The 24,009-nt window shown below is 45.6% G+C and overlaps 2 protein-coding genes across 4 annotated transcripts in view; both read right to left on the minus strand.

The window, feature by feature from the left end:
- Window positions 1–8,976, minus strand: part of map3k2 (mitogen-activated protein kinase kinase kinase 2) — a 32,573-nt gene extending 23,597 nt beyond the window's left edge. Inside the window, exons 1-6 of one of the 3 annotated variants that reach the window (XR_006026795.1) lie at window positions 8,563–8,975; window positions 6,740–6,812; window positions 3,029–3,141; window positions 2,733–2,773; window positions 2,452–2,551; window positions 1,833–1,946 (exon numbers count right to left, since the gene is read on the minus strand). Coding sequence is in view for 2 of the 3 variants with exons in the window: in XM_042080740.1 (XP_041936674.1) it covers window positions 1,833–1,946; window positions 2,452–2,551; window positions 2,733–2,773; window positions 3,029–3,141; window positions 6,740–6,794 (423 nt within the window). In the remaining variant the exon portion in view is untranslated. Of the gene's footprint in view, window positions 1–1,832; window positions 1,947–2,451; window positions 2,552–2,732; window positions 2,774–3,028; window positions 3,142–6,739; window positions 6,813–8,562 lie in introns of all 3 variants that reach the window. The other 2 variants (XM_042080740.1, XM_042080741.1) reach the window with 2 other exon arrangements.
- A 4,697-nt stretch (window positions 8,977–13,673) lies between these two features.
- Window positions 13,674–22,294, minus strand: LOC121698598 (cytochrome P450 27C1). Its single transcript, XM_042080833.1, has 9 exons — window positions 21,793–22,294; window positions 20,606–20,796; window positions 20,253–20,452; window positions 19,486–19,695; window positions 18,930–19,093; window positions 17,639–17,802; window positions 16,946–17,024; window positions 15,633–15,836; window positions 13,674–15,419 (listed from the first exon to the last, which is right to left on the minus strand). The coding sequence occupies exons 1-9, from the start codon at window positions 22,084–22,086 to the stop codon at window positions 15,303–15,305; spliced, it is 1,623 nt and encodes a 540-aa protein (XP_041936767.1). The 5' UTR covers window positions 22,087–22,294; the 3' UTR covers window positions 13,674–15,302.
- Window positions 22,295–24,009: the final 1,715 nt, after the last annotated feature.

Here is a 24,009-nt window from a genome sequence, read left to right on the forward strand (position 1 = left end):
CTCAGGAACATTGCTCAGCAATATTGCTATAAAAGTTGCCTAGTGTATCGTCACCCTAAGAGTGCGGTCATGCCGATCCCAGGGTGTTGAACTGATGCATCAAAATCAGAAGCAGCGCTGGATAGCTGTTAGTGAAACAACTGAAGAAACTCTGAAAGCGGTCAGCACTCATGGCGCCGCCTATTTGCGGAGCACTTAACAGATACCAAGGTTTTGAGCTGATGCATCAAAAACCCGAGGTGTTGAAACCCAACATGTGTGGTTGGTTAAACAACTGATGAAACTATGACCAAAAAGAGGTCATGCAGAGCTCAGGGTTTTCGGCTGTACCAGGGACACTTGACAAACAGGCTTTCACCATCACCGCATAAAGCAACACATCTCTTGGCAACACACTACTGTTTACACACACATTACATCATTCTTAAACTCTATTAGGAAATTCAAGAGGCACTTTTCTTGGTAACTAGTCAGTGACAAACCTGTGTGAATCACAAGAGCCCTGCATAGTCACACACAGGAGTAGAGACCCAGCTCACAACTCAAACCTCATTACAAGTTCCCCACCATGTGCAACACAACCGTTAACTAGAACCCAAACACACTGTGAGACACAGCACATAGCAATGCTTTATCTAGACGGTTGTGTTGCACATAGTGGGGAACTTGTAATAAGGTTTGAGTTGTGAGCTGGGTCTCTACTCGTGTACGTCTAGATAAAGCATTGCTATGTGCTGTGTCTCACAGTGTGTTTGGTACTACCAAACACACTGAGACACAGCACATAGCAATGCTTTATCTAGACGTATTTACAGGTGTATTGTACCAGACATCTATGAACTAAAAGTGTACACTGTCTCCCACAGCATATTTGCCTTCTAGGACCTTAACATTTACATGTATTCATGTCTCCGGAGAAACTTGGGGTTAAGTGCCTTGCTCAAGGACACAACAAAGGAAGTCCAGAATTGAAACCACAACTTTTCCTGGCTACTGCATGCTAGCCCAGCTCCGTAACCACTACGCTAGCACCACCAGAAGTAGATTACTGTATTTGCTCTCTAGCGTCTGCCACCACGGGCTGTCAGAAATTGTTGTCCGGTCCATGCAGTGGAAAAGGTTGGGAACCCCTGTTCTAGGTGAAATAGCTTGCGTGGTTCAGCCAGTGGAGTCCTGCCCTCAGACAGCCTCTGCTGCACCCTGCTGGTCAACCCAGGGAGAGCAGCCGGAGCGCACGCTGCAGGTCTGCTCAGACACCTAAACAAGGTTCTGCAACAAGCCCCTTCTTCCCAGACACCTAAACAAGGTTCTGCAACAAGCACCTTCTTCTTCCCAGAGAAACAGACCACTCCACACACAGTGCACCAAGTGTGACAAGCACATTGAATGACCTCTGTGTATGAAATGCGCTATACAAATAAACTTGACTTGACCTATCTATAAACAAAGTGTGTCTCTGTGTCTCTGTATGCGTGCATCTATCTATCTATCTATCTATACTACTCTAAAAAGTATCTGTCTGTCTATCTATCTATCTATACTACTCTAAATAAAGTATCTGTCTGTCTATCTATCTATCTATCTATACTACTCTAAATAAAGTATCTATCTATCTATCTATCTATCTATATATCTATACTACTCTAAATAAAGTATCTGTCTGTCTATCTATCTATCTATCTATACTACTCTAAATAAAGTATCTATCTATCTATCTATCTATATATCTATACTACTCTAAATAAAGTATCTGTCTGTCTGTCAATCTATCTGTTGATATCTCTGCTGGTGGGCCCTGGCCGTGACCTGTCCTGCACCTCGTGACCTCTGACCTGCGTGGAAGCCTGCTGCACCAGCAGGATCTTGAGGCTCTTCATGTGGACGCTCCTGTCCAGCAGCTCCACTGCCTTGTCCAGATCATCCTGAGTGGTCAACGGGATCACCAGCTGAGAGGAGAGATACAGGGGAAATACAGAGCGAGAGAGAGAGAGAGGGGTGAGGAGAGAGAGAGAGAGAGAGAGAGAGAGAGAGAGAGAGAGAGAGAGAAAATAGAGAGAGAGAGATGAGGAAAGAGAGAGAGAGAGAGAGAGAGAGAGATGAGGAAAGAGAGAGAGAGAGAGGGGTAAGGGGGGAGAGAGAGAGAGAAAGAGGGAAGATGGGTGAAGAAAGAGAAATGAAGAGGTAAAGAAAGGGAAGAAAGAGAATAAGAGGGAGGGGGCGATGGATAGAGGGAGAGAAAGCGAGAGGGAGAAGGTAAGGTTAGTGAGAGTGACGGAGAGATAGAACATGAAAATGAGGGAAGAGAAGGAAGAGGAGGAGAGAGAAAAATAGGGGGAGAGGGGGAGAGAAATGTGGGGTCACTAACGAGGTCACTAACAGGCAGTAAAAGGTGAGCAGGAGATGAGCTCACCCCATCATGTGGTGGCGGTGTAAAAGTGGGGTGCTTGTTACCTCGTTATTGGTGTAGTGCAGGTCCATAGTCTGACCAAAGGCTACTTTCGCCTTGGAGCTGAGGTCATCAAGACTGAGGGGCCGGGGAAACTGCAGAATCCTGAACGTCAGCAAAACAAAGACGAGAGTTAAAGGCATGATGATAACGTTGACGATTACTTAACCCAGGGAGGACAGATTTATATACATGTATGTATGTGTGTATGTATGTATGTGTGTATGGGTGTGTGTGTGTATGTACAGTATGTATGTATGACATCCACAAGGTTTTTCTTTCTCACCTCTTTTCACCTCTGTACTCAAACTTCACCCGAACATCATTCTGCACAAACACAACAAAAGCATGTTATTATGTTTGTTTTTGTATGTGTATATATATATATATATATATATATATGTATGTATTTTATATTTCTGCTGTAAGTGCATGTTGTGTGTGATGTCTGTATGCTACTGAGACCTTGAATTTCCCTTTGGGGATCAATAAAGTATCTATCTATCTATGTGAGTAAATGTGTGTGTGTGTGTGTATGTGTGTGTGTGTGTGTGTGTGTGTGTGTGTGTGTCTCTAACACACCTGGTTCTTGGGCGAGGAGGCCTTGGGCTTGGCCAGGTCTGCGAGCATGGCGGCAGGCTTGCTGGACCGGTGCAGCTCAGCCAGGTCCTGCATGATCGATTCAAGGGCAGCGTCTGCCAAACACAAAACACAGAGACCAGGGGTCAGAGTTCACACAAAGTTCAGACTTCCCCATCAGGCGAACTTCCTCTCTCTCTTCATAGAAGATTAGAAAGCTAGATACCACATTGAATGACAAGTTCTATTAAGTAGTTCTATTAAGTTTTTTTTTTATGCATAAGTATATATACTCTTTTGATCCCGTGAGGGAAATCTGGTCTCTGCATTTATCCCAATCCGTGAATTAGTGAAACACACTCAGCACACAGTGAACACACAGTGAGGTGAAGCACACACTAATCCCGGCGCAGTGAGCTGCCTGCAACAACAGCGGCGCTCGGGGAGCAGTGAGGGGTCAGGTGCCTTGCTCAAGGGCACTTCAGCCGTGCCTACTGGTTGGGGCTCAAACTGGCAACAGGTCCGAAGCGCTGACCAGTAGGCCACGGCTGCCCTATTAGGTGGCATCGTAAACGCGGCGGCAGCACCTTTACTGTCTATGGGGGAGTGACCGCAACACCTGCCGCAATCAGAGACACCTGTCTGATTTCCAGTCAGAGTCACATGCTGCTCCATTGGCCTCCAGTGATTGCTGCCCCCACTAAGATGGCGACCCTATTTACGTACGATCAGGAGTCTAATGCGGCATCTAGCTTTCTGATATCTAAGTTATGTCTCTCTTCCTGACACATTGGTGCTCATTTAGAGGTGCAGGTTAACTGACTACTTTAAAACACATCATCGGTGGAAACTCTCTTGCCCCATTCATACACTAGGGCAAGCAATGAAAGTCTTCATCATAGCCTACATCTGACAAGCTCCTTACATTAATTTGCCCTTAAACTTAGGGTTACACAAAGCACATTTCCATTTGCCAGTGGAAACTGGCAATTTTGCTAGTTTACTACTTGACAGCGTCTTCACTATGGAAGCTACCCAGTGTCTACAGGTGCAAGCCACCCAGCGTATACAGGTGTAAACCCTCTCCTGAGCTATAGGGTCACAGAGAGGCAGGACGGGCTCCGGACAGTGCAGCCTTAAAGGGGAAATCCGGCGATTTTTCACACAGATCTCAGTTTCTTGAGGTCACCAAGTACTTTTGGTACGGAAAATAAAAACGAGCTAAAACGAGCTAAAGCAGCCAGACAGCTACAGCACTACACTCTGGGGGCATGTTCCTGAGCCCCCAGGTTCATGCCCCCGCCCCAGAGTGTACGGCTGTAGCTGCCTGGCTGCTTTCTTTTTTTTTTTTTGTAGCGTCTGCGATTGTAGATTACAAATTCAGCTTTATTGTTGACAGTGCTGCCCAATAAAATCCAATGTTTATCGAATGGTTCTCAGCTGAAAATGTCAGTGTTGGTGTACGTGGTCAAGTGATAGAAAGTGTCGGTGCACTTCTGTCGACACTGCACTGTACGCCGGCGGTTCGATTCCCGGCCCGTGGTCCTTTCCGGATCCCATCCCTGCTCTCTGTCCCACTCACTTCCTGTCATCCTCCATTGTCCTATCATTAAAGGCATAAAAAGCCCGCAAAAAAAAATATACTAAAAAAAAATTACAAGGGCCAGACTCCCCAAAGCAACTCTGGGTAAAGTGCCTTGCTCAAAGACACAACGGTGGCGGCCGGGAATTGAACCCACAACTTTTCCTGGCTGCTGCAAGCAACCCCAGCCCCATAGCCGCCCATTCGGGTTTATTTTTATATGAAAAACAATGGACATGGAGTGGTAATCAAACACTGACATGAGGAGGCATGCCGTGCCGCCACACTCACGTCTGCGCTGGTGTGCAGCTGGCCTCATAGTGCCAGTCTCTCAAGCTGGCATGTCAACTATGTCCAGCCATGCCCAGTCATACCCACACAGGGTCTGGCACTCTTGAGCAGGGGAAGCACCTGCGGTTCTTAATGCCCGGCCTACACCAGGTGCACAACTGAAGCTCTCCGCTTGTGGAGCATAAAAGTAGTTTTAGAAGACTGGTTTAATTTCTTCAGATATACACGCCACTATCACATGTGGCAGAGCCAGTTCCATTGGTTACAGTGGAAGCTAATTGCTGCAGCAGACGCTGCATGAACGGACAGGACACGCTTCAGTTACATGCCTGGGGTAGCCTGCCTGCATCAGTGTGTAGGTCCCCTTCAATTCAACATACTGATCCATACCACTGATCTCAATTTAATCTTAATGGGGAAAAACACACTTTGACTGACTGACTGGCTGGCTCTGGTTAATGAGGAGGCCATTAGGCTATGATGAGAGTGACTGCCTCATTGGTTTTATTTGACATCTAGGTCTATTAAACATCCTTCATGTGTGACTGAAAATCAAAATGCCCTCATGTAAGCAATTAATGATGTTAAGGGCAGGGAGCCTGGGGTTGACTTCTAGTATGCGACAAAAACTGAACTAAACTGAAACAATAAGGAGTTACTTAATCATTTAATGACAAAGTGCATTGATTAAGTCAGACTTCTCCCTGGTTCCTACTGTTTTTTAAATTAAATGAATGTAATAAAAGCTAGCTTGTTTAATATCATTTTTGAATATTACATTGTCAAAAGTCATGTGCACGGTCATGCCCAGACCTTTTTCAGTGTGTGAAGCTGAACAAACACCTCAGCACCTAATACTTCTACTAAATGTATTTAGTAACACACAATGAACAACTACCGTATTTTCCAGACTATAAGTCGCACTTTTTTTCATAGTTTGGCTGGTTCTGCGACTCAGGTGCAACATATACAGTATATATTTATATATATATGTTTTTTTCCTCTTTATGACACATTTTTTGACTGGTGCGACTTATACGATTGTTTTTGCCTGGCTATTGAAATCACCAGTACTGAAAAATTCACTGCAACATACTGTATTCTGGTGGCTTGTGACAACAGGATCAGCTGAGCAGGAAATGAATCATATTCTTACAGATACATCGAGGAATCGTTTTCCTCTGACCATCAGCACAAAAACGCCCGTAGCACTTGCCACTTTTAAGATTCTGTCCAATCTCAGACAGTAATTACTGCAAAACAAGACGCTAACAGAGCACAAGGGAAAATACCCAAGCACTAGGCTGTATCTTGTTTGCGTTCAAATTTAATCATTTAGCTGACGCTTTTATCAAAAGGGACTGATCAAAAAGAGAACAATCAAGGTGCAGTGCGACAGGGACGTGTTAGGGCAGAAATAAGTACTACTCACAAGTGGCAGTTCTAGAAGAGATCTTGTGTGTATAAACAGAACTATGCTCCATTGCTTTCTTTTGAGTCACATCACATTCACTCTGATCTACAGCTGCTGGAATTGTAGATCTCTAAGCCTAAGCAGAGGCCATGTTATCATTTGCATTTGTGCCTTAAGACCTTTGCTAGGTCTAAGTGATCAGCATGTTGGTATAGAGGCACGCTGGCATGCCCCTTTCCAGTATCAAATCAATCACACCCAGGTGGGTACTGCTACACATTTTGTTGGTTGCTGATGCAAGGTTTCCTCTTCATTGTAAAGTGCAGGGGTTATCTGATAAAACACTGTGTAAATGTAATGTGTTGATGTTCATATTATATGACATACTGCAACTGTATAGGCAGCAATAAAGCTGTTGTATACATACCCATAATAACAATGTTTTGTTGCACCCAGGAGTCCAGGAAAGAGGATTCGCCCATAAAATGGGTTCCTTTCTCCTGTCAAACCAAAGGAAGAATGAGTTAGGCTATGTCAAAAATTAAACTATTTCATTTGTAGTATTTCATATGTCACAAACTGCGCTTTCACCTAAAAGAACTAACAAGTAAAGTAGCTTTAACTATAGACATTTCTTAGCAGACTGACCACCTTCATATATGTCCCTCTCAATTGTAGCAGTCATAGGCGCATGAATGTGTAATCAAATGATTACATATAGTGGCATATGAGCCATCAGATTGGTCAATTTGGTCAATTAAAATCCTCATCATAGCTCTGGAGTCAATCCTTGTCATAGCTCTGGAGACTTGCCTAGATTAATACCTCACAAAGAAGCTTTCCCTTTACGTGAATCATGTGCAACCCAAAGCCACATTTTGACTATGACTTCGTGCACTGCATTCAGGAAAACGTTTTATTTCCTACAGTAGCTACTTCTAAAACAAACAACAGTTGACAGCTGTCATTTAATTGTGTTTCAGTATTTAGGAAAGAACGTGGTACCGTTTACGCAAAAACATTTAATTAAGCAGTATTGATCTGCAAATGACAACTAGTAATTGTCTGTTGTCATGCATTTTGCAGGAATGCTTTTGGCTTATTAAAATTGATCGGAGGGCCGCACAAATACCACGGAAGGATGTCAAAACACAACACACGATTCTTGTAACTTGTCTCCTCATTTTCATGTGGTTAACTGTAATAATTAAACTCGTAAAAGTTGTTTTGGGGTGTAGAAACATCTTTATCAGCAACAAATATGGATGTATAATAATTAATTAAAACACATAATTCATGTGACCATCTTCTGCAACTTGCAAGCTAACTAGTTAGTTGCTAGCGTGTTTGTCCCGATGCTAGGTAGCTAACTGTCAACGCAAGAGCGCAGTTAACTTTAGCCCGTATGTGAAACTAGTGGTAATCTAATGGCTTTGACAATCACTGTATGTCATGTATTTTCATTGTGATTTACATGTCAATTTAGTCGTAATACATAGTTGTCTACACAGACCGGACATCGCATCTAGTAGTATGCGAGAAAAGCTACGGAGTCATAACGTAGCACGATAACGTTACCTGTGCAATCAGCTAACTGAAATGCCCGTTAGCTCGCCTGACTTGATAGATTGGCCAAAAACCAACAGTCGAATGTGCGTCAAAATACAAATAGTTTTTTTAATATACTCATTATAAAGAAGTTAAACAACATACCACATTTTCGAAAACAACGAAGCTAATGTTCAGTGGCTGGCCAAATGTCTATGCCACCGTCACTATTAGCTTGCTAGCGATAACAGAAGCAATGCTGGCTAGGCACCACGGCTAGCTATCCTATCAAACCCAATTAAAACGCATCCATCCGGTTTTATTCAAGTTGCCAACTAGATTATAGGTAGGTAGGGATACACAAAAATACTCCTGAGACTGTAAATATATACAGAATCTTAAGTTTTCTGAATTGATATTGGCACCAGGTAACTATTAACCTAGCTATCAATATAGTTACCATTAGCCTAATTAAGTTGACATTTGGCTAAACACGAATGGCTAACTTAGCTAGCTAGCAAGTTGTCATGACGGAAGAATCAAGGCTTCGAGCTTATTTTGCTAGCTAACGTTAGCATAGATGACTAAATGCGTGGCTAACAAAGTAACTAAATAACACACATTCCCGCACTGAAATACACAATTGCATCTCTCCACTAAAGAAACAAACTATGAAAAGGTAGAGTAGTGAAATTGTGTCACCTGGGTGGGTTGTATCACTTTACTTCCTCATCCACAAGGCAAGGCCGCGAGGGCCCAGTGCCGTGTGACAGGCGCCGTCAGCGAGGATGCAGAAGTTGAAGAGTCCGCTTAGAACTTTACTCTAGTCCAAGGCCCGAGTGCATAATTCGACACTTTCAGCACGCCACAGGCCAGGCAGCAAAGTATTTTCCTCCGAAATGTAGATGAGGTTGCTTATGGAAAGAGAGTCTCCAGGACAGAAGGAAAAGTATAAAATATGGCGATTGCAAAAACTTAATCCACTCCAGTAGTCTGCTCTGTTTACATGCAAACGGCCCTTCCAGCACTGCTCGACTACGTACCCACCCCCCGGAACGAGACAAACACTGTTGGAAGAGTCCACAACTGCTGCACTTTTTTTTCTTTTTCTTTTTTGTTAAAAATTGGAGCGTTCGCCTCTGTCAGGTCGAGAGAGGCACGGAAACGACAACCTCAAGGTTCAGCAGAGGAACCGAAATACATTAATTGATTGAATTTCACATTTTAGCTAAATTACACTCGGGCATGTTTTCGTTCTTCTCTATGGCATGTGATTTTGTTTAATAGGCTACACCATCGTATGAACAGGACTTTGGACAGCATGTTTTGTCTTTTTAAATAGATAGATAGATAGCCTACTTGGCATCCAGTAGGTCTATATTATAGGCTACAACCATAACACAACAAACACATACGCACAGGTGAACCCAGAAATGTTGAGTACACCAAAGTTTTATGATGGAAATATATAGTATGGGTTCCCAGCACGCAGAAACTGCCGGAGGCTAATTTGCATATGTTGGGCAATTTGTGCAATTGAGCTAATTAGCATAAATTAGCATAATCACCTATATTGATCATATTATAAGAGCTGCTTGGCCTGTCAAAATGTGTTAGTCTGCATGTGCATGTTAGTATGTTTTTTGGGGTTACTGGAGATGCTGAGTCCATATCTGACATTTTCAAGATTCAAAATCACTATTTAAACTTGGTTTGGTCACGTTTTTACTCTCATTAAGCTGATTTTGCTAAGTTTTTTGGGGCGATTTAGACAGATTTTTGGAGGATAAAAATGTTCAGTGTTTAGGAATAATTTGGACCCTCAAGTTATTTCTGAATCCCACAATCATTTTGGAAATAGCTATTCACTGGCCCTCTGCTGTGACTCACAATTGAGTAACAAAGGGAAGAACTAGCCTCTACTACTCCTCACTGTCCTCATCCGTTGTCCTGTCACCATCTTCTCCAGACTCTTCATCCCTGTCCTTCTGCTGTTTTTGCTGTGTAAATATATTGCCACATGTAACATCACTGCCTTTGCAGAAACAATAATTAGTACAGGCCAGGCCTGCAGCTGCACAGCTGCACTTTCCAGATACATGTGTACACAGTTTCAACCCAGCTTTGCAGTTACAGCTGATAACATCTAACAAATCAGGAGGAGCAACAGGACTTGAATCGAGTGTGGGCAAGTTCCTCTCCTTTCTCCATACCTGTCTTCTAACTCCCTCCAAACGGGGTTATATCCACAGCCGGTGGATCAGGACGGTCTGCTGCTTTCCAAAGCAGCACCTGTAGATCGGCACGTTTTTCATGGAGGAGCAAGTTGCATTCTGTAGGAGACAGTGTCTTTAGTGCTGGAGGAGCCGGGAGTGGGAGACCTCACCGCCAGGGATGAATTACTGCACGGGCCTACCGGGCCCGGCCCAGGGGCCCAAGGGGTCAGGGGGCCCTGAAGCCCAAGCCTTTGCCTGAAATCATTGCCTCGATATCAACACATCAGGATGTAGGCTATGAATCTGATTTAATTTAGTATTGGCCATCCCCAAAATGCACCAGAATACAGGAAATCACATCAAACAAATTAAAACATTTCTGAGGAAGGACCTCCAAACCCCCCTTCCACATATGCGACAATTAATGGGGGGCCCTTAATACATCTGGGCCCAAGGGCCCGAAAGTTCATAATCCGTCCATGCTCACCGCTAGGTGGAGGCCCAAGCAAAAGGATCCGAAGAGAGCCCTTGTAAGGGGTACTAAGAAGCTTACAGAGGCCTTCAGTAGAAGCCGTGGGAGGAGACGAGCCGTTGCCTGGACCTAGCTACGGGAGAAATGCCTGAAGAGGGTTTTGATGCAGTGGCCACAGCGGAGAAGGACCACGCTACTGGAAGAGCGGTTTGAGGAAGCGGAAAATAAGGTAGTGACGCCGGCCTGGGCGCTGACTTCACCGAGAGAAGACCTTGAGCCCCTGCCCCCGCCGGGCAGCTTTAAGCTGGAGTTGCGGTGGCCCTGGCTGCGGAGCAGAGCAGAGGTGGAGCGGCAAGGAGTTGGTGCCTTGAGGATGGACGGTTGGCGGAGCCTGTTGGAGTCGGCCTGTTCGCCGGTGCTCTTTAGAAAAATAAGGGGGAAAAAAGTTTGTTGTGTGAAATCCGATGGCATGAGCCAGAGAGAAGGTCTAGGCCTTGGCGCGATCGTGGCGGTGTGGAGTGGCCGGAACAGCGGAGGACAGCTCTGCGACAAGGCAGCAGAGGAGGGACGCCAACGTCGGTAGCTGTAGCTGTGTGCAGCGTGGTCCGGCTGCGATGGAACTGGAGTCTGCAGCCCCGACTGGCGAGACGACGGAGTGGAGCATCGGAGGTGCAGTGCCAGTTACGGTGCTCAGCGCTGGGGAGTCTGTGGCAGTGGAGGCCTCGCCAGGTGTTGGAGGAACGTTGCGGTGGTGCACACTGCGAAAGTGCGACCTGAGGGCGTTCTCTGAAGGTAGCTGGGGACGAGAGGCGACTGACCAGGTGACTGCTAACACGCCCAGCACTGGGCCGCTGGTGGTTGTGGTTCCCCAGAGTGAGTAGGGCTCTTGCGGTGTGTGCACCCCACCTGCTGTGTGGCAGTGCCAGAGACTAATTGCTGGACTGAATGTGGGAACGCCTGCGCCGAGGATGGCAATGGCTTGTTGGGGGAGCTGTGTAACGTTGACGTGCTGGACTGTGCTTGAGATTCCCACGATGTTTCGCGCTGGGGATTCTGGGACCCCCCCGTGGGTCAAAAATCGTGATACGAATCGAATTGTTAGGTTGGTGTATCGTTACAGCCCTACTGTATATCGCTACAGCCCTATCCTCCAAAAATCTGTCTAAATTGAACCAAAAAACTCAGCAAAATCAGCTTAATGAGAGTAAAATGTGACCAAACCAAGTTTAAATAGTGATTTTGAATCTTGAAAATGTCAGATATGGACTCAGCATCTCCAGTAACCCCTAAAAACATATTAACATTGTCCATTTTGGCCAAGCAGCTCTTATAATATGATCAATATAGGCTATTATGCTAATTTATGCTAATTAGCTCAGTTACACAAATTGCCCAACATATGCAAATTAGCATCCGGCAGTTTCTGCATGCTGGGAACCCATACTATATATTTCCATTATAAAACTTTGGTGTACTCAACATTTCCGGGTCCACAATGGGGCTCTATGGGCTGTCCACCGGACTAATATATCTCATAGGCTACATAAAAATCACTCACAGAAATGAAATTATAATAAAATTAATAAGAAAATAAGAAATTTAAAGGAGCGTGTGGAAGGTCTGGTGTGGACTGACCATGTGATGCATTGACCATGTGAACAGTGCAGGGATTGAACAGTGCAATAACGTTGCTTATTATTAAATATTAACTATGACTGAAAATACAAGAATGTACACATATTGGAATAGCTTAACAAAGAAGAAAAATAATATAATTTAAGAATAATATAAAACAGAGAATACGTTCTAATATGTATATATGTTATGACCCCAGTCCAGACTGTAAGAGGGCTAATAAAGCCTGTGAAACAGTCAGGTGGACAGCAGACAAAATTATGATGGTAGGGGCTGAGAGAGACAGGCTCATACTAAAAAGTCGATTTGTCCCCTCACCTTTTGTGTGGCATTGAAAAGTTGGATGGCCCTGGGGACAAAGGACCTCCTCAACCTGTTGAGCATGACAGTGATAGAAGTCTGCCACTGAACATGCTTCTCTGTTTATTGAACGTGCTGTGTAGTGGGTGGCAGTCATGACTGTCCATGATCGCCAGCAATCTGTTCATGGTCCGTTTCTCTGCAGTTGAGTGACTCCTGCTCAATGCCAACAACAGAGTCAGCTATCCTTGCCAGCCTGTCCAGTCACCCAGCATCCCTCTTCTTAATGCTGCCTCCACAGTACAAAAGAGGACACTGGTAAAACGTCCAGAGGAGCTTACTGCAGACATTGGATGAGCGCAGCCTCCTTAGGAAGTAAAACCGACTCTGCCCTTTCCGATACAGTGCATCCGTGTTGGCTGACCAGTCCAGTTTATTGTCCAAGTGTATCCCCAGGTACTAATATGTGCTGACCACCTCCACATTGACCCCTTCAATGGAGACTGGCAGCATTGGTGGCTTAGATATCCTGAAATTCCCCACCATCTCCTTGGTCTTTGTTGCGTTCAGCTGCAGATGGTTGAGCCTGCACCATTGCACAGTAGTCATCCACCAGGTTCCTGGACTCATCCTCCTTTCTATCCCTGATACACCCCACAATTGCAGTGAGCGTCGTCCGAAAGCTTCTGCATGTGGCATGACTGAGTTGTGGCTGAAGTCCGACGTGTACAGGGTGAACAGGAGTGGTGAGAGCACCGTCCCGAGGCGCTCCAGTGCTGCTGGAGCTGGTCAAATGAGTGGCGGACCTGGGCTCTGAGGATACGGTGCACACACAGGCCACACAAGCAGGATCTTGTACCCAAGTGATTGAAATGGCCAGATGAACTCATGAATGCAACATTTAGTCTGTAAACTGATGTCAAACTAGATTCTGAATTATTTTACTAATCTGAAGCGATTCCCAAAGTCTGTCGATGTCATCTATTGGTGGGTACTTTAACTGGCTTCTGTGCTGTCATTTTCCTAATTGGTATAGGCTACTTCATCTGATGTTGTTATGCAGCCAGCCTACTCACCTAACGCCTCTGCCCTGACCTGTCAGAATCAAGTCGTGCGGGTGAGGGGCTTGTGTAGTGCAACCTGTAGGTCTACATGGCGAGAAGCTCAAAGAATAACAGTAAAACTGCAAGTATTGGCAATTAGAGAGCACCCTGTTTATTGCACAATTTCATCACAGAATACAGTAAGTGCATTGCATAGGTATACACTGTTAAAAAGCATGTGGTTACATTATTATAAACACTTTTACAGTCCAGTTGTACATTATACAATCATTCATGAGGTTTAAAAGGATACAGTTAATTTAACCAGACACATTTTCCACCATCCATCTAAGCAGGTAAAAGCTTCAGTAGAATGAAATAATATACAGGTAAGGCAGAAAGGTGTATAGTATTACAGGAAAAATAAATTAAATTGGTTACACCAAGAGGCCTTGACACTTTCGGACTGTTTAGTCCCATAGCATAACATAGTGTACCATAGTGTAACCTTAATTGGAAGCACATTCAAGAAAGGCTACCACCTAGCCAACAACATGCCTAAATTTGCAGCAGGCTAGCTCCAACATAACCATCTCTTATTCAACAAATACATTGCCAACTCCACATCTCCCCTCTTTGATGTAACGTATTAAGGGCATTGACACAATATAACTATAGAACAAATACAATTGAGAACTAAATATCTCTAGTTCAAACATCAAAGGATCATGTACGATCACACATCTGCTTATCTGATTTCATTAAGTATAAAAAAATGCACAAACAGTAGTAGTTGTTTACAATGTGAAATATGAGGAGATTCTGGCCACTAGGTGGCGCATTCTTCTAAGAATGTAGTAGGCATGTGGAATTAGATAGATAGGCAATTGTACCAAAGCATTTCAACACAAAACCTATTTTATATCTGTTATAAAAAAAAACCTACTGTTTTTACTTTACAGGAGAGCGTTAATCAGAATTGTCGATTGAAAAGACATTCTAAAATACTTAAGTTTGCCTCAGTGGCTATTTGGTCTAAAATACATTTTTACATACAGAAACATTGACCAGCAGAGTGACTGTAGGGCATTAAGGCCAGCAAATGCCTTAAATTCTACAGTTCATGGCCACAGCACAAGACATCAGACTACATGATGCATCTCTGAAATGACCCCCCCCCCCCCCCCCCCCCCCCCCCCGCACTGCTACTTTGCACTATGACCTTGATTACACAACACATTGTATCCTGTCCATTACGCAATCATGGACCTCGAGTTGTCGTATCTCTCCTTACTAGTGATTACAGTTTAACAGCAGCTACAGTAAGTGCAGGAAAGCCACAGTACCCAAACGTTCCTAATGTGACAGTATAGACTGGCCACAGCAACGTTACCCAAACGTTCCTAATGTGACAGTATAGACTGGCCACAGCAACGTTACCCAAACGTTCCTAATGTGACAGTATAGACTGGCCACAGCAACGTTACCCAAACGTTCCTAATGTGACAGTATAGACTGGCCACAGCAACGTTACCCAAACGTTCCTAATGTGACAGTATAGACTGTCCTGAATTTCCCCTTAGGGATCAATAAAGTATCTATCTATCTAGACTGGCCAGATGTGTCTGAACAAACTTGAATTGATATAAAAACAAAACAATGTTCAGTGGCTCAGAAACTTCGAGTAGTTGGGCTTTTCACACACTTGGTCAAAGTACACTTCGTCGTATAGAGATATATATAAATATATATATAAAAAGAGGACAGTATTATGGTTTACACTCTGTCCACAAACTTCAGGTTGATGGGGCCACCTGGACAGAGAAGGCCATGGGTCTTGGCCTTGATGTCGTCGGTGACGGGTGAAACCTCGATGCTGAAGTTCTGGAGGATCTGCAAGAGACAGATGTCAGGATTATCTCCGCTGTATTCAGAGTGTTCTCACCCCACTGTACTCCACCCCTGCCTCTCCTCACAGGCTCTCACACATAGGGACAGATAAGAGCAACTCAGCCACTGTTTTCTTTACATCTCAGAGGACATCAACATATGTAGATAAGTGACGGCACACACACACACACACACACACACACACACAATAAGTACCTGAGTGAGAGCAAGGTGCATCTCCAGTTCGGCGATCCTCCTGCCGACGCAGCTACGGATTCCGTACCCGAAGGGGATGGAGCCGAAGTTATCCACTCGATCGGACTGATCTTTCCGGATCCAACGGTCAGGGCGGAACTCCTCGGCCCCAGGGAAGTTTTCTTCGCTCATCGAAGTGGAAAAGTGGCACAGGGCGAGCTGAGTCTGAGGAACAAAAGACAAAACACAAGAGTTGAGCTTTTACTCCTTGGCTTTCTTACAAAGGCTGCTTTGGTAGGCCTGTGCCAATGGAAATGAACTGATCTGATGTGAAGAGGGTAGGGGGCCAGGGGTGGGGGTCAGCGAGAGAAAGAGGGGGCAGATGAGGAGAGGAGAGAGAAAGAGGGGGCAGATGAGGAGAGGAGAGAGAAGGAGGAGGGGAGATGAGGAGAGGAGAGAGAGGGAGATGAGGAGAGGAGAGAGGAGAGAGAAAGAGGGGGCAGATGAGGAGAGGAGAGAGAAGGAGGAGGGGAGATGAGGAGAGGAGAGATGAGGAGAGGAGAGAAAAGGAGGAGGGGGGAGATGAGGAGAGGAGAGAGAGGGAGGAGGGGAGATTTAACAGGAGACAAAGGTGGGTCCTTTGTCCGTTCTGCTGGCCAGGATTGGGTTACAGCGGGAGGCCAGATAAAAACAGAATTCCTTCAAGACCTGACGTCATACTTCATACATACAGAAACCCTCAGCAGATGTGTGTCTGTGTCTGGAGACCCTGAGATCATATTTTATATAGCACACTGTATGCCCTGTGTTGTGTGTGTGTGTTTGTGTGTGCATGTGTGTGTGTGCATGTGTGTGTGCATTTGTGTGTGCATGTGTGTGTGTGTGTGATTGTGTGTGCATGTGTGTGTGTGTGTGTGTGATTGTGTGTGCATGTGTGTGTGTGTGCGTGTGCATGTGTCTGTGTGTGTGCGTGTGCATGTGTGTGCATGTGTGTGTGTGTGTGTGTGTGCATGTGTGTGTGTGTGTGTGTGCATGTGTGTGTGTGTGTGTGTGCATGTGTGTGTGTGTGTGTGTGTGTGTGTGTGTGTGTGTGTGTGTGTGCATGTGTGTGTGCGTGTGTGTGTGTGCGTGTGCGTGTGTGGGAAAGTGGATGGCGGAGGGGTTGACAGCACATGTTGTAGATTAAGGAAGGGGGTGGGGTATTCTGGAAAATCTTCATAGCACTCCAACATGCGCACACACACGTGTGCACACACACACACACACACACACACACACACACACACACACACACACACACACACACACACACTCACACACACTCACTCACTCACCCCTTTGGGTAAGAAGTATCCGCCCACGATTAGATCGTCCTGTGTGATGCGTCCGTTTCCAGGAAGAACAGGGAAAAGTCTGATGGACAAGTAGAAAGAGAGAGAGAGAGGGGGGGATGAAGAGAGAGAGAGAGAGAGAGAGAGGGGGAGGGGGTGAAGAGAGGGAAATTGAGAATGAGTTTGGAGGTGCAGATAGACAAACTCATGCAAACCAGCTATGATTCATCGGCTATCTCACACCCTGTCTGAATGAGGACCCGTTCAAGGACAGAGGCGTTGACCTTTACTGGACTGGGCACTGGGCACACCCTCAGGCTCCAGTTCTCTAGGTGGCAACTTTCTCAGGTGACTTTTATGAAATCAGGCCCCATTACTACTGACAAGCTCTACTTTAGATACTAAACCAATAACGGAGCTCCAAAAACTAAACTATTGTTTGTTTGTTTCTTACTTTATTATTTTGCTTCTTTGTTTGTCTGTTGCTTTGTGAATGTGTTTATGTCGTGTTGTCTGTAATGGCTACCGTGCATCACCCAGGTGGGTGCTACACATTAGTGGTGGTTAGTGAGGTCCCCCCTTCCCTGTGAAGCGCTTTGATTGTCGAGAAAAGCGCTACATAAATGTAACGTGTTGTTGTTGTTGTTGTTGTTGTTGTAATCGTCCTGTAGTCAAAGCTGCGGATGGGTCAGGTACCTGAGGGTCTCCTTGACCAGGCCACGGATGAGGGGCAGGTTGGGGACGTCGTTAGCTGTGGGCGCCTTGCCTCCCAGGGTCTGCGTCACCTCCTCGTAGATCTGCTGCTGGATCTGAGGGTGCCGCGCCAGCAAGTACGTCGCCCACGACAACGTGAAGGAGGTCTGGAGGGGAGGAGGAGGAGGAGGAGGAGGAGGAGAGGCAGAGGCAGAGGCAGGGCACATGTTTACTACAGAGTTCATACAAGATTCATTTGAACTTGAGTTTGAGAGAAGGAGGAAATGCCAATAGATATCAGGAGAGAGATTTACATAAACAGGAAGCTTTAGGAGTGCTTTTCCCAAAGGGGCTTTACCCCCAGAGAAAGAGCTGCTTACGTAACACATGCTCAAATGCAGCGTAGCCCATGGTAACCAAATCCTGCCTGTACCCAGACACCCTACAGGAACACGCACACACACACACACACACACACACACACACACACACACACACACTCACACTCACCCGACTCCTCTTTCACTTGTTCTCTCTACTCCCCCCTTTCCTCCCCTCTCAGCTAGGCCCCTCTAAGTCTCCACACACACACACACACACACACACACACCTCAGAGAGTGGGCTCTAAAGTAAGCAACAGCTGCCCAGCTTAGCCCGCAAGCCAATCGCTCTGCTTACACACACCGCAGTGAGATGGACCACTCCAAAGTAGAAGAGGGGAAGAAGGTAAAAGAAGGGAAAGTCCAAAGATGGAAAGACAAGAAAGGGAGGACACAGAAAAAGGAAAGAGAGAAAGAATAACAGAGAGAGGAACAAAAGAATAGCTGCTGAGGTTTCATACCTGTGCCAAGCACCTGACTCGGGGTATGAAATGGCTGACTCAAGTTTTCTCCACCCAAAACAAAAGAGGGAAGGAGAGGGCCAGAGAGAGCAGAGATGGGCTGGGAACAGCTGGGGCTGAGGGCTGATGGGATAGCTGTCAGGACAGACGGGGTCAGCGGAGGGTGACAGAAACACCCCTCTCCCTCCCCCTCACAGGTGCGAACAAAAGCCCCCTGCCGTCATATGACCGTCTGAGAGGAGTTCACCAGGCGTACAGTCTCTCATCAGGCAGTTCAGTTATACCTCTGACAATGTGCTAACTGCCAAGCCTCGTTATCATCTTACACCTCTCTCCTTCACACACACACACACACTTTATTTGCACTTTGCATGGACCGTTTCTTGTTACCCGCCCTTCGACCTTTGTCTTCGCTTCTTTCTTGGTCCCTCAACACACTCACACACACTCACCGTGTCCACTCCAGCCAACAGCATCTCGGTCATGTTGGCGATGATCTCCTCCTTGTTCATCTCCATGGTGACGAGCATGTGTGTGAGAAGGCCTCCCTTGATGGGCTCGCCGCGTGCCACTGTGTTCCTGATCTGCGCCAGCTTCTTATCCACGTGCATCTGGCCTGAACACACAACCGAGCGGACACAGGACATGAGCGCTCCGAGAGACCGCTCTTGACCCTGACCCTGAACATCTGAACTGCCGCCCGCTCCCGTTAACTCAGAGGCAGAGACAGAGAGGAAGCAGGAGCAGCAGCATCAGTTCTTCTAATCTAATCTAATCTAATCTTACTAATTAGGAATTTCAGAATGTTCAGCCAAGTACTGCTGCAAGATCAAGTCAGGCCAACCTACTGTATGTATAGCACTTTCAAAAACAACAGGAGTTGTGCCACAGTTTTTCCACACAGACTACACTGATCGATAGTAATGGATAAAAGATTATAAACAATTAAGGGAGGTATAAGGCTTAAACCCCATCCCCTCCCCAAGACCTCCTTTTCCCGTCACTCACTGAATTTGAAGAGGCCGTCCCAGGAGCTGCAGAATTCCTCCCAGGGCTTGGGAATAAGAGGGCGGAGCCATTTGGGAATGGCTCCCGCATACATGGTCGTCTTGAAGGAGCTGAACATGAGGTTGAGCGCAGCGATGTACTCCTGGCTGGTCTTGGGAACGCTGTCCTGCAGGCAGCCCAGGCGGGTCTCGTACAGGATGGACGCCATGCCTGTGGAGGGACAGAACCACAGCAGTTAGTGGAGCGCTTGTGGTGCGGATCAGCACCAGAACAGGCCCGGATCAGTCCCAGATCTAGACCAGAGCTTTTACACAGTCATCAACTGTGGCATCTTTGTTCATTGTATGGGCTATTGTATGCATACTGTAGGATCCAGATCAAGTGAGGAACTCAACTCAAAGTGTCCCTGACTGTGTCGGCCATTGCTTTTGTTTTTTTATGCCATTTCTTTGTAGGTTGGAGGAAGATTATGGCGCTAAGCTCACATTCTCACGTTGCTAACCAAATAAAGGGTCGCGGTCATGTGTGCATGTGTGTGTGTGTGCGTGTGTGTGCATGTGTGCATGTGTGTGCGTGTGTGTGCATGTGTGTGCATGTGTGCATGTGTATGTGTGTGTGTGTGCGTGTGTGTGCATGTGTGCATGTGTGTGCGTGTGTGTGCATGTGTGCATGTGTGCGTGTGTGTGTGTGCATGTGTGCATGTGTGCATGTGTGTGTGCATGTGTGTGTGCGTGTGTGTGCATTGCATGGCCCTGATCTCTTCTTACCCTCCATGGCGTATTTGAAGTACATGTCGTTGATGTTGAGCACGGTGTGCTTGTCCGGCTGCTCGTTCCTCAGGTACTTGATGCGCTTGACCAGGTCCACCACCACGCTGTTGACATCGTCCGAGAAGGCGGCCACATCGCGGGGACGCATGATCAGCTGGCGGAGCACGCTGCGCATCTTCAGCCAATCATCACCCTCCCTGTGAACGCCAAGGGGAACGCAAAGGTACGCTTACAGCTAGGCCAGATGGACAAGCCAGTTTGGGTCATCAGATCCAGCAATGTGTAAGGTGAGGTTTGTGTGTGTGTGTGTATGTGTGTGTATTGTGGCTGTGCATCTGTGTGTGACGTACGCTGAGATCAGACCCGTGGAGCGTCCCCGCATGTCGCGGTACTCCTTCCAGGACTCCATGTTGGCTCTCTGAGGGGCTGCCGCCTCCGCACGCAACACCTGAGCCACCAGGTCGCGGTCTGCGATCGACACCACCAGCTGCGGACCGAAGCGCGACTTGAAGATCTTCCCAAACTTCTGTGAGTGCTCCATCTGTGCATCGGAGAAGAACACACACACACACACCGCCTCAGTTAGAGTTAGCCTCAAAACAGCTCCGACTTCTCCAACATATCCGCCCGTACACTGCTTCTGATCCGGGATCATAAGGCTTTGGTGAATCTTTGTTCTTAAAAGCACACTTGCTTTAACTGGATTACACGCCTTATGACAGGATTTAGAGGATTAAAAGGTCTGTGTGTGTACACACACAACTTCTTACAATAGATTAGCCCCCTGAAAGGCTGGGGAAACACAAGGCAAACTTTATTGCCTTTACACATGGACAAAGGGTGAAGTAAGCTTCTAACGCAAATAGCTTTTACATTAGGTGCTACTGGGGCAGCCCTCTGTTATGAATCTGGGACTCCCTTCATAAACTGAAAGACAGGGCGACTGTACTTCCACAGTAAGGGAAGAGACACTTCCTGGTGTGAATGTGTCATTGGAAATGCTTCCAACAGAAAGTGTGGGAGGAAAGTGAAGTCATGGCAAACAAATACAGACACATCTTTCTCATTCAGACCAAATCATCCATTTCTTGTCATATTATTCTCAATTCATTGTGACGCACAAGATACTAGATATTCTATTGTGCTGTTTAACATTGCTGACATACACACTTCAGGTTGTTGTGAAAGGAAATGGAATCAATTTCGGTGACATTTTCTTCGACCAGCTGTGAGCAGGGCAGGGGTGAGGGTGTTCTTGGCACGCTCCTCACGTGTAGTAAGCAAAGGTTCCAGTCGATAGAGCGTTGCAAAAGCTTGTAGCCTATGCCATGAGTGCTGGGTCAGCGTCCAGCCTTGCGCAAGTTTGAAGGTTTTGGTAGAGGCGGCTAATATGCTGTAGGCCTGCTAGCAATATTAAAAAGCTATTGAAAAGTTGACAGACAGATTTACTGTGTGACAGCCTGCTCACGAGAGGAATTAGTGCTAATTATAAAATAAACCTAATTAAGAAAAGTAAACACTGAAAGGTCAAACTCACCTGGATTTCGTGGATCCTAGAGAAGCCGTCCCGATAGAAGAACTCAATCAGATTACCGATGGCGCTGGGTCCCGGCATCTCCTTTAAGGACTTCACTCTAGCTCCCTTCTCTACGTCTCCCACCTCCATTGCTGGGGGCACCAAGTTGTTGACGCCGTGGTCCGCGGCGACGCCCAATGACCCGCTGGTGGCGGTCTTGTGGAGTGAGTTGGTCCTCAGCAGAAACGGCGAGGCCACCGCATCAGCCAGAAGGGCTTTGCATCCAACGCGCAGGATGTTGCTGTGGAGAGACATGGTGAATGCTATTCTCTTGGTTGCTTTAACGCGAGAAAAGAAAATGAACGACAAACTGAAGTCGTAGTTGTAGCCTGTAGATGACAAAGAAGTTGCTCTCAAGTTATTCAAATTCAAACGAATTTGCTCAGCTGCGTTTGCTCAGTTGCGCTCTTCCACCGCTCGATGCCTGGAGGAGTGTTGCTTGTTTGAGAAAGGGCTGAGAGGCGTCTTTTAAATGATTCTAGGGGGCTCAGGACAGGGGGTGGAGACTGGACGGAATCACAGGGGCCCGGCGCGCTTCGAACAGACGGGGCGGGGCTATAAGGTGAGATTTTTGTTATGTTACCAAAGACCCTCTTTCTCTGCTTTCGTAATTGTTTTGCTATAAACCGCTTATCCAACTTTCATCGCAACTCAATGCCAATGCCATAGAGACTAAAATTATTGAGGGTTATCTTGGTCCTATACTGTTTGTTTTTTAACCTTTCATACTTACTGTTAGTTAAATTCAATACATGGAGAACAGCACACCACACCACAGTAGGCTACTGAAATCTTTACATTGCATTTCCAGTTCCTTCAGCACTGTACAGAATAGACTTTAAAGTGTTGCTAACAAATCATGGATAGTTTAGACCCTGAATTCATAAGTTGGCCTCCACGGTCGCAGGTCAGCTCAAAACAAACTGAAAGTCTTAGATGTGCCCAAGTGCAGCCATTTTTAAAACATTTCTCTGTTCATATGTCTATTATTTAGCAATCTGGTACTCAATTTCATAATTTCTCTTTTAATTATATAGTTCTCTCTCTTTTATGTATTTTGTTCTTTCTTTGTAAGTTCCATATATTTCATCCATTAACTTTAATTATTGAAATATATATATATATATATATATATATATATATATATATATATATGAAGAGTTTCAAAACGCTATAAATCCATTTTCGAAAACAATGATCAGAAAACAAAGTCATGTTATTTAATTTAATATTTCAAGTAATATCAATAAAATTGCAGTTCGGTTTGATTGAGTAAAGATAAATCAGATAATAATTCCCAGTTACATTTCCATATACAGTACGTGTGTGTGTGTGTGTGTGTGTGAGAGAGAGAGAGAGAGTGAGAGAGAGAGAGAGAACGTTTGTATTATTTCGTTTCACTTTGTTTTTATTTTTCCTTTGAATGTTTGAATGTTCCTTAGATTGTATTTGGTAGTTTTGAAAATGTATTTTAATTTTCCTCCATGCCGCCCCCTGCGCCTCAGGCCAGATTAATGATCTCGAGTTCCTCAGACCTGTGCTCCGCTGAAAGAATGGGTCCTTACATTTCACACTCTGGCGAATTCACTTCAACACAACTCATGTTAGTTAATACTGTAGGCTTTCTCAAGAAGCAGGCTTTTGTGTGTGTGAGAAAAAAGCAATCCAGGTAGAAAAACGTGCTTGAATTATTCAAGTGTACCACAGGGCTATAGCGAGCCTTCTGAGGAATGTTTCCGTATTTTTTCCACAACAATCCACAACATGGAAGAATAGTTCAGTGCCACCGCAAAGTGTTCAGACCCTTTTAAGTTCTCCACATTCAGACTCATCTTGAAATGGATTCAATTCGGGGGTTTTTCCTCATCAATCTACACACAATACTCCAACACCCCACAAAAAATCAGGTGTTTTGTAAATTTATAAAAAAATAAAAGTCTGAAATATTCCATTTTACATAAGTATTCAGACCCTTTGTTATGACACTTGCCATTGAGCTCTGGTGCATCCTACTTCTATCAGTGGTCCTTGAGATGCTTCTACAACTTGATTAGAGTCCACCTGCGCCTAAATTAAATTATTGGCCTTCTTGATGTTGGTCCTTCTTTACGCTTCTCTCATCCTCTCAAAAGAACTCTGGATCTCATTTATAGTGACCACTGGGTCAAGCACACACTC

This window comes from Alosa sapidissima, chromosome 23 (genome assembly GCF_018492685.1).
Source record: "Alosa sapidissima isolate fAloSap1 chromosome 23, fAloSap1.pri, whole genome shotgun sequence".
NCBI classification, from domain to species: Eukaryota; Metazoa; Chordata; class Actinopteri; order Clupeiformes; family Clupeidae; genus Alosa; species Alosa sapidissima.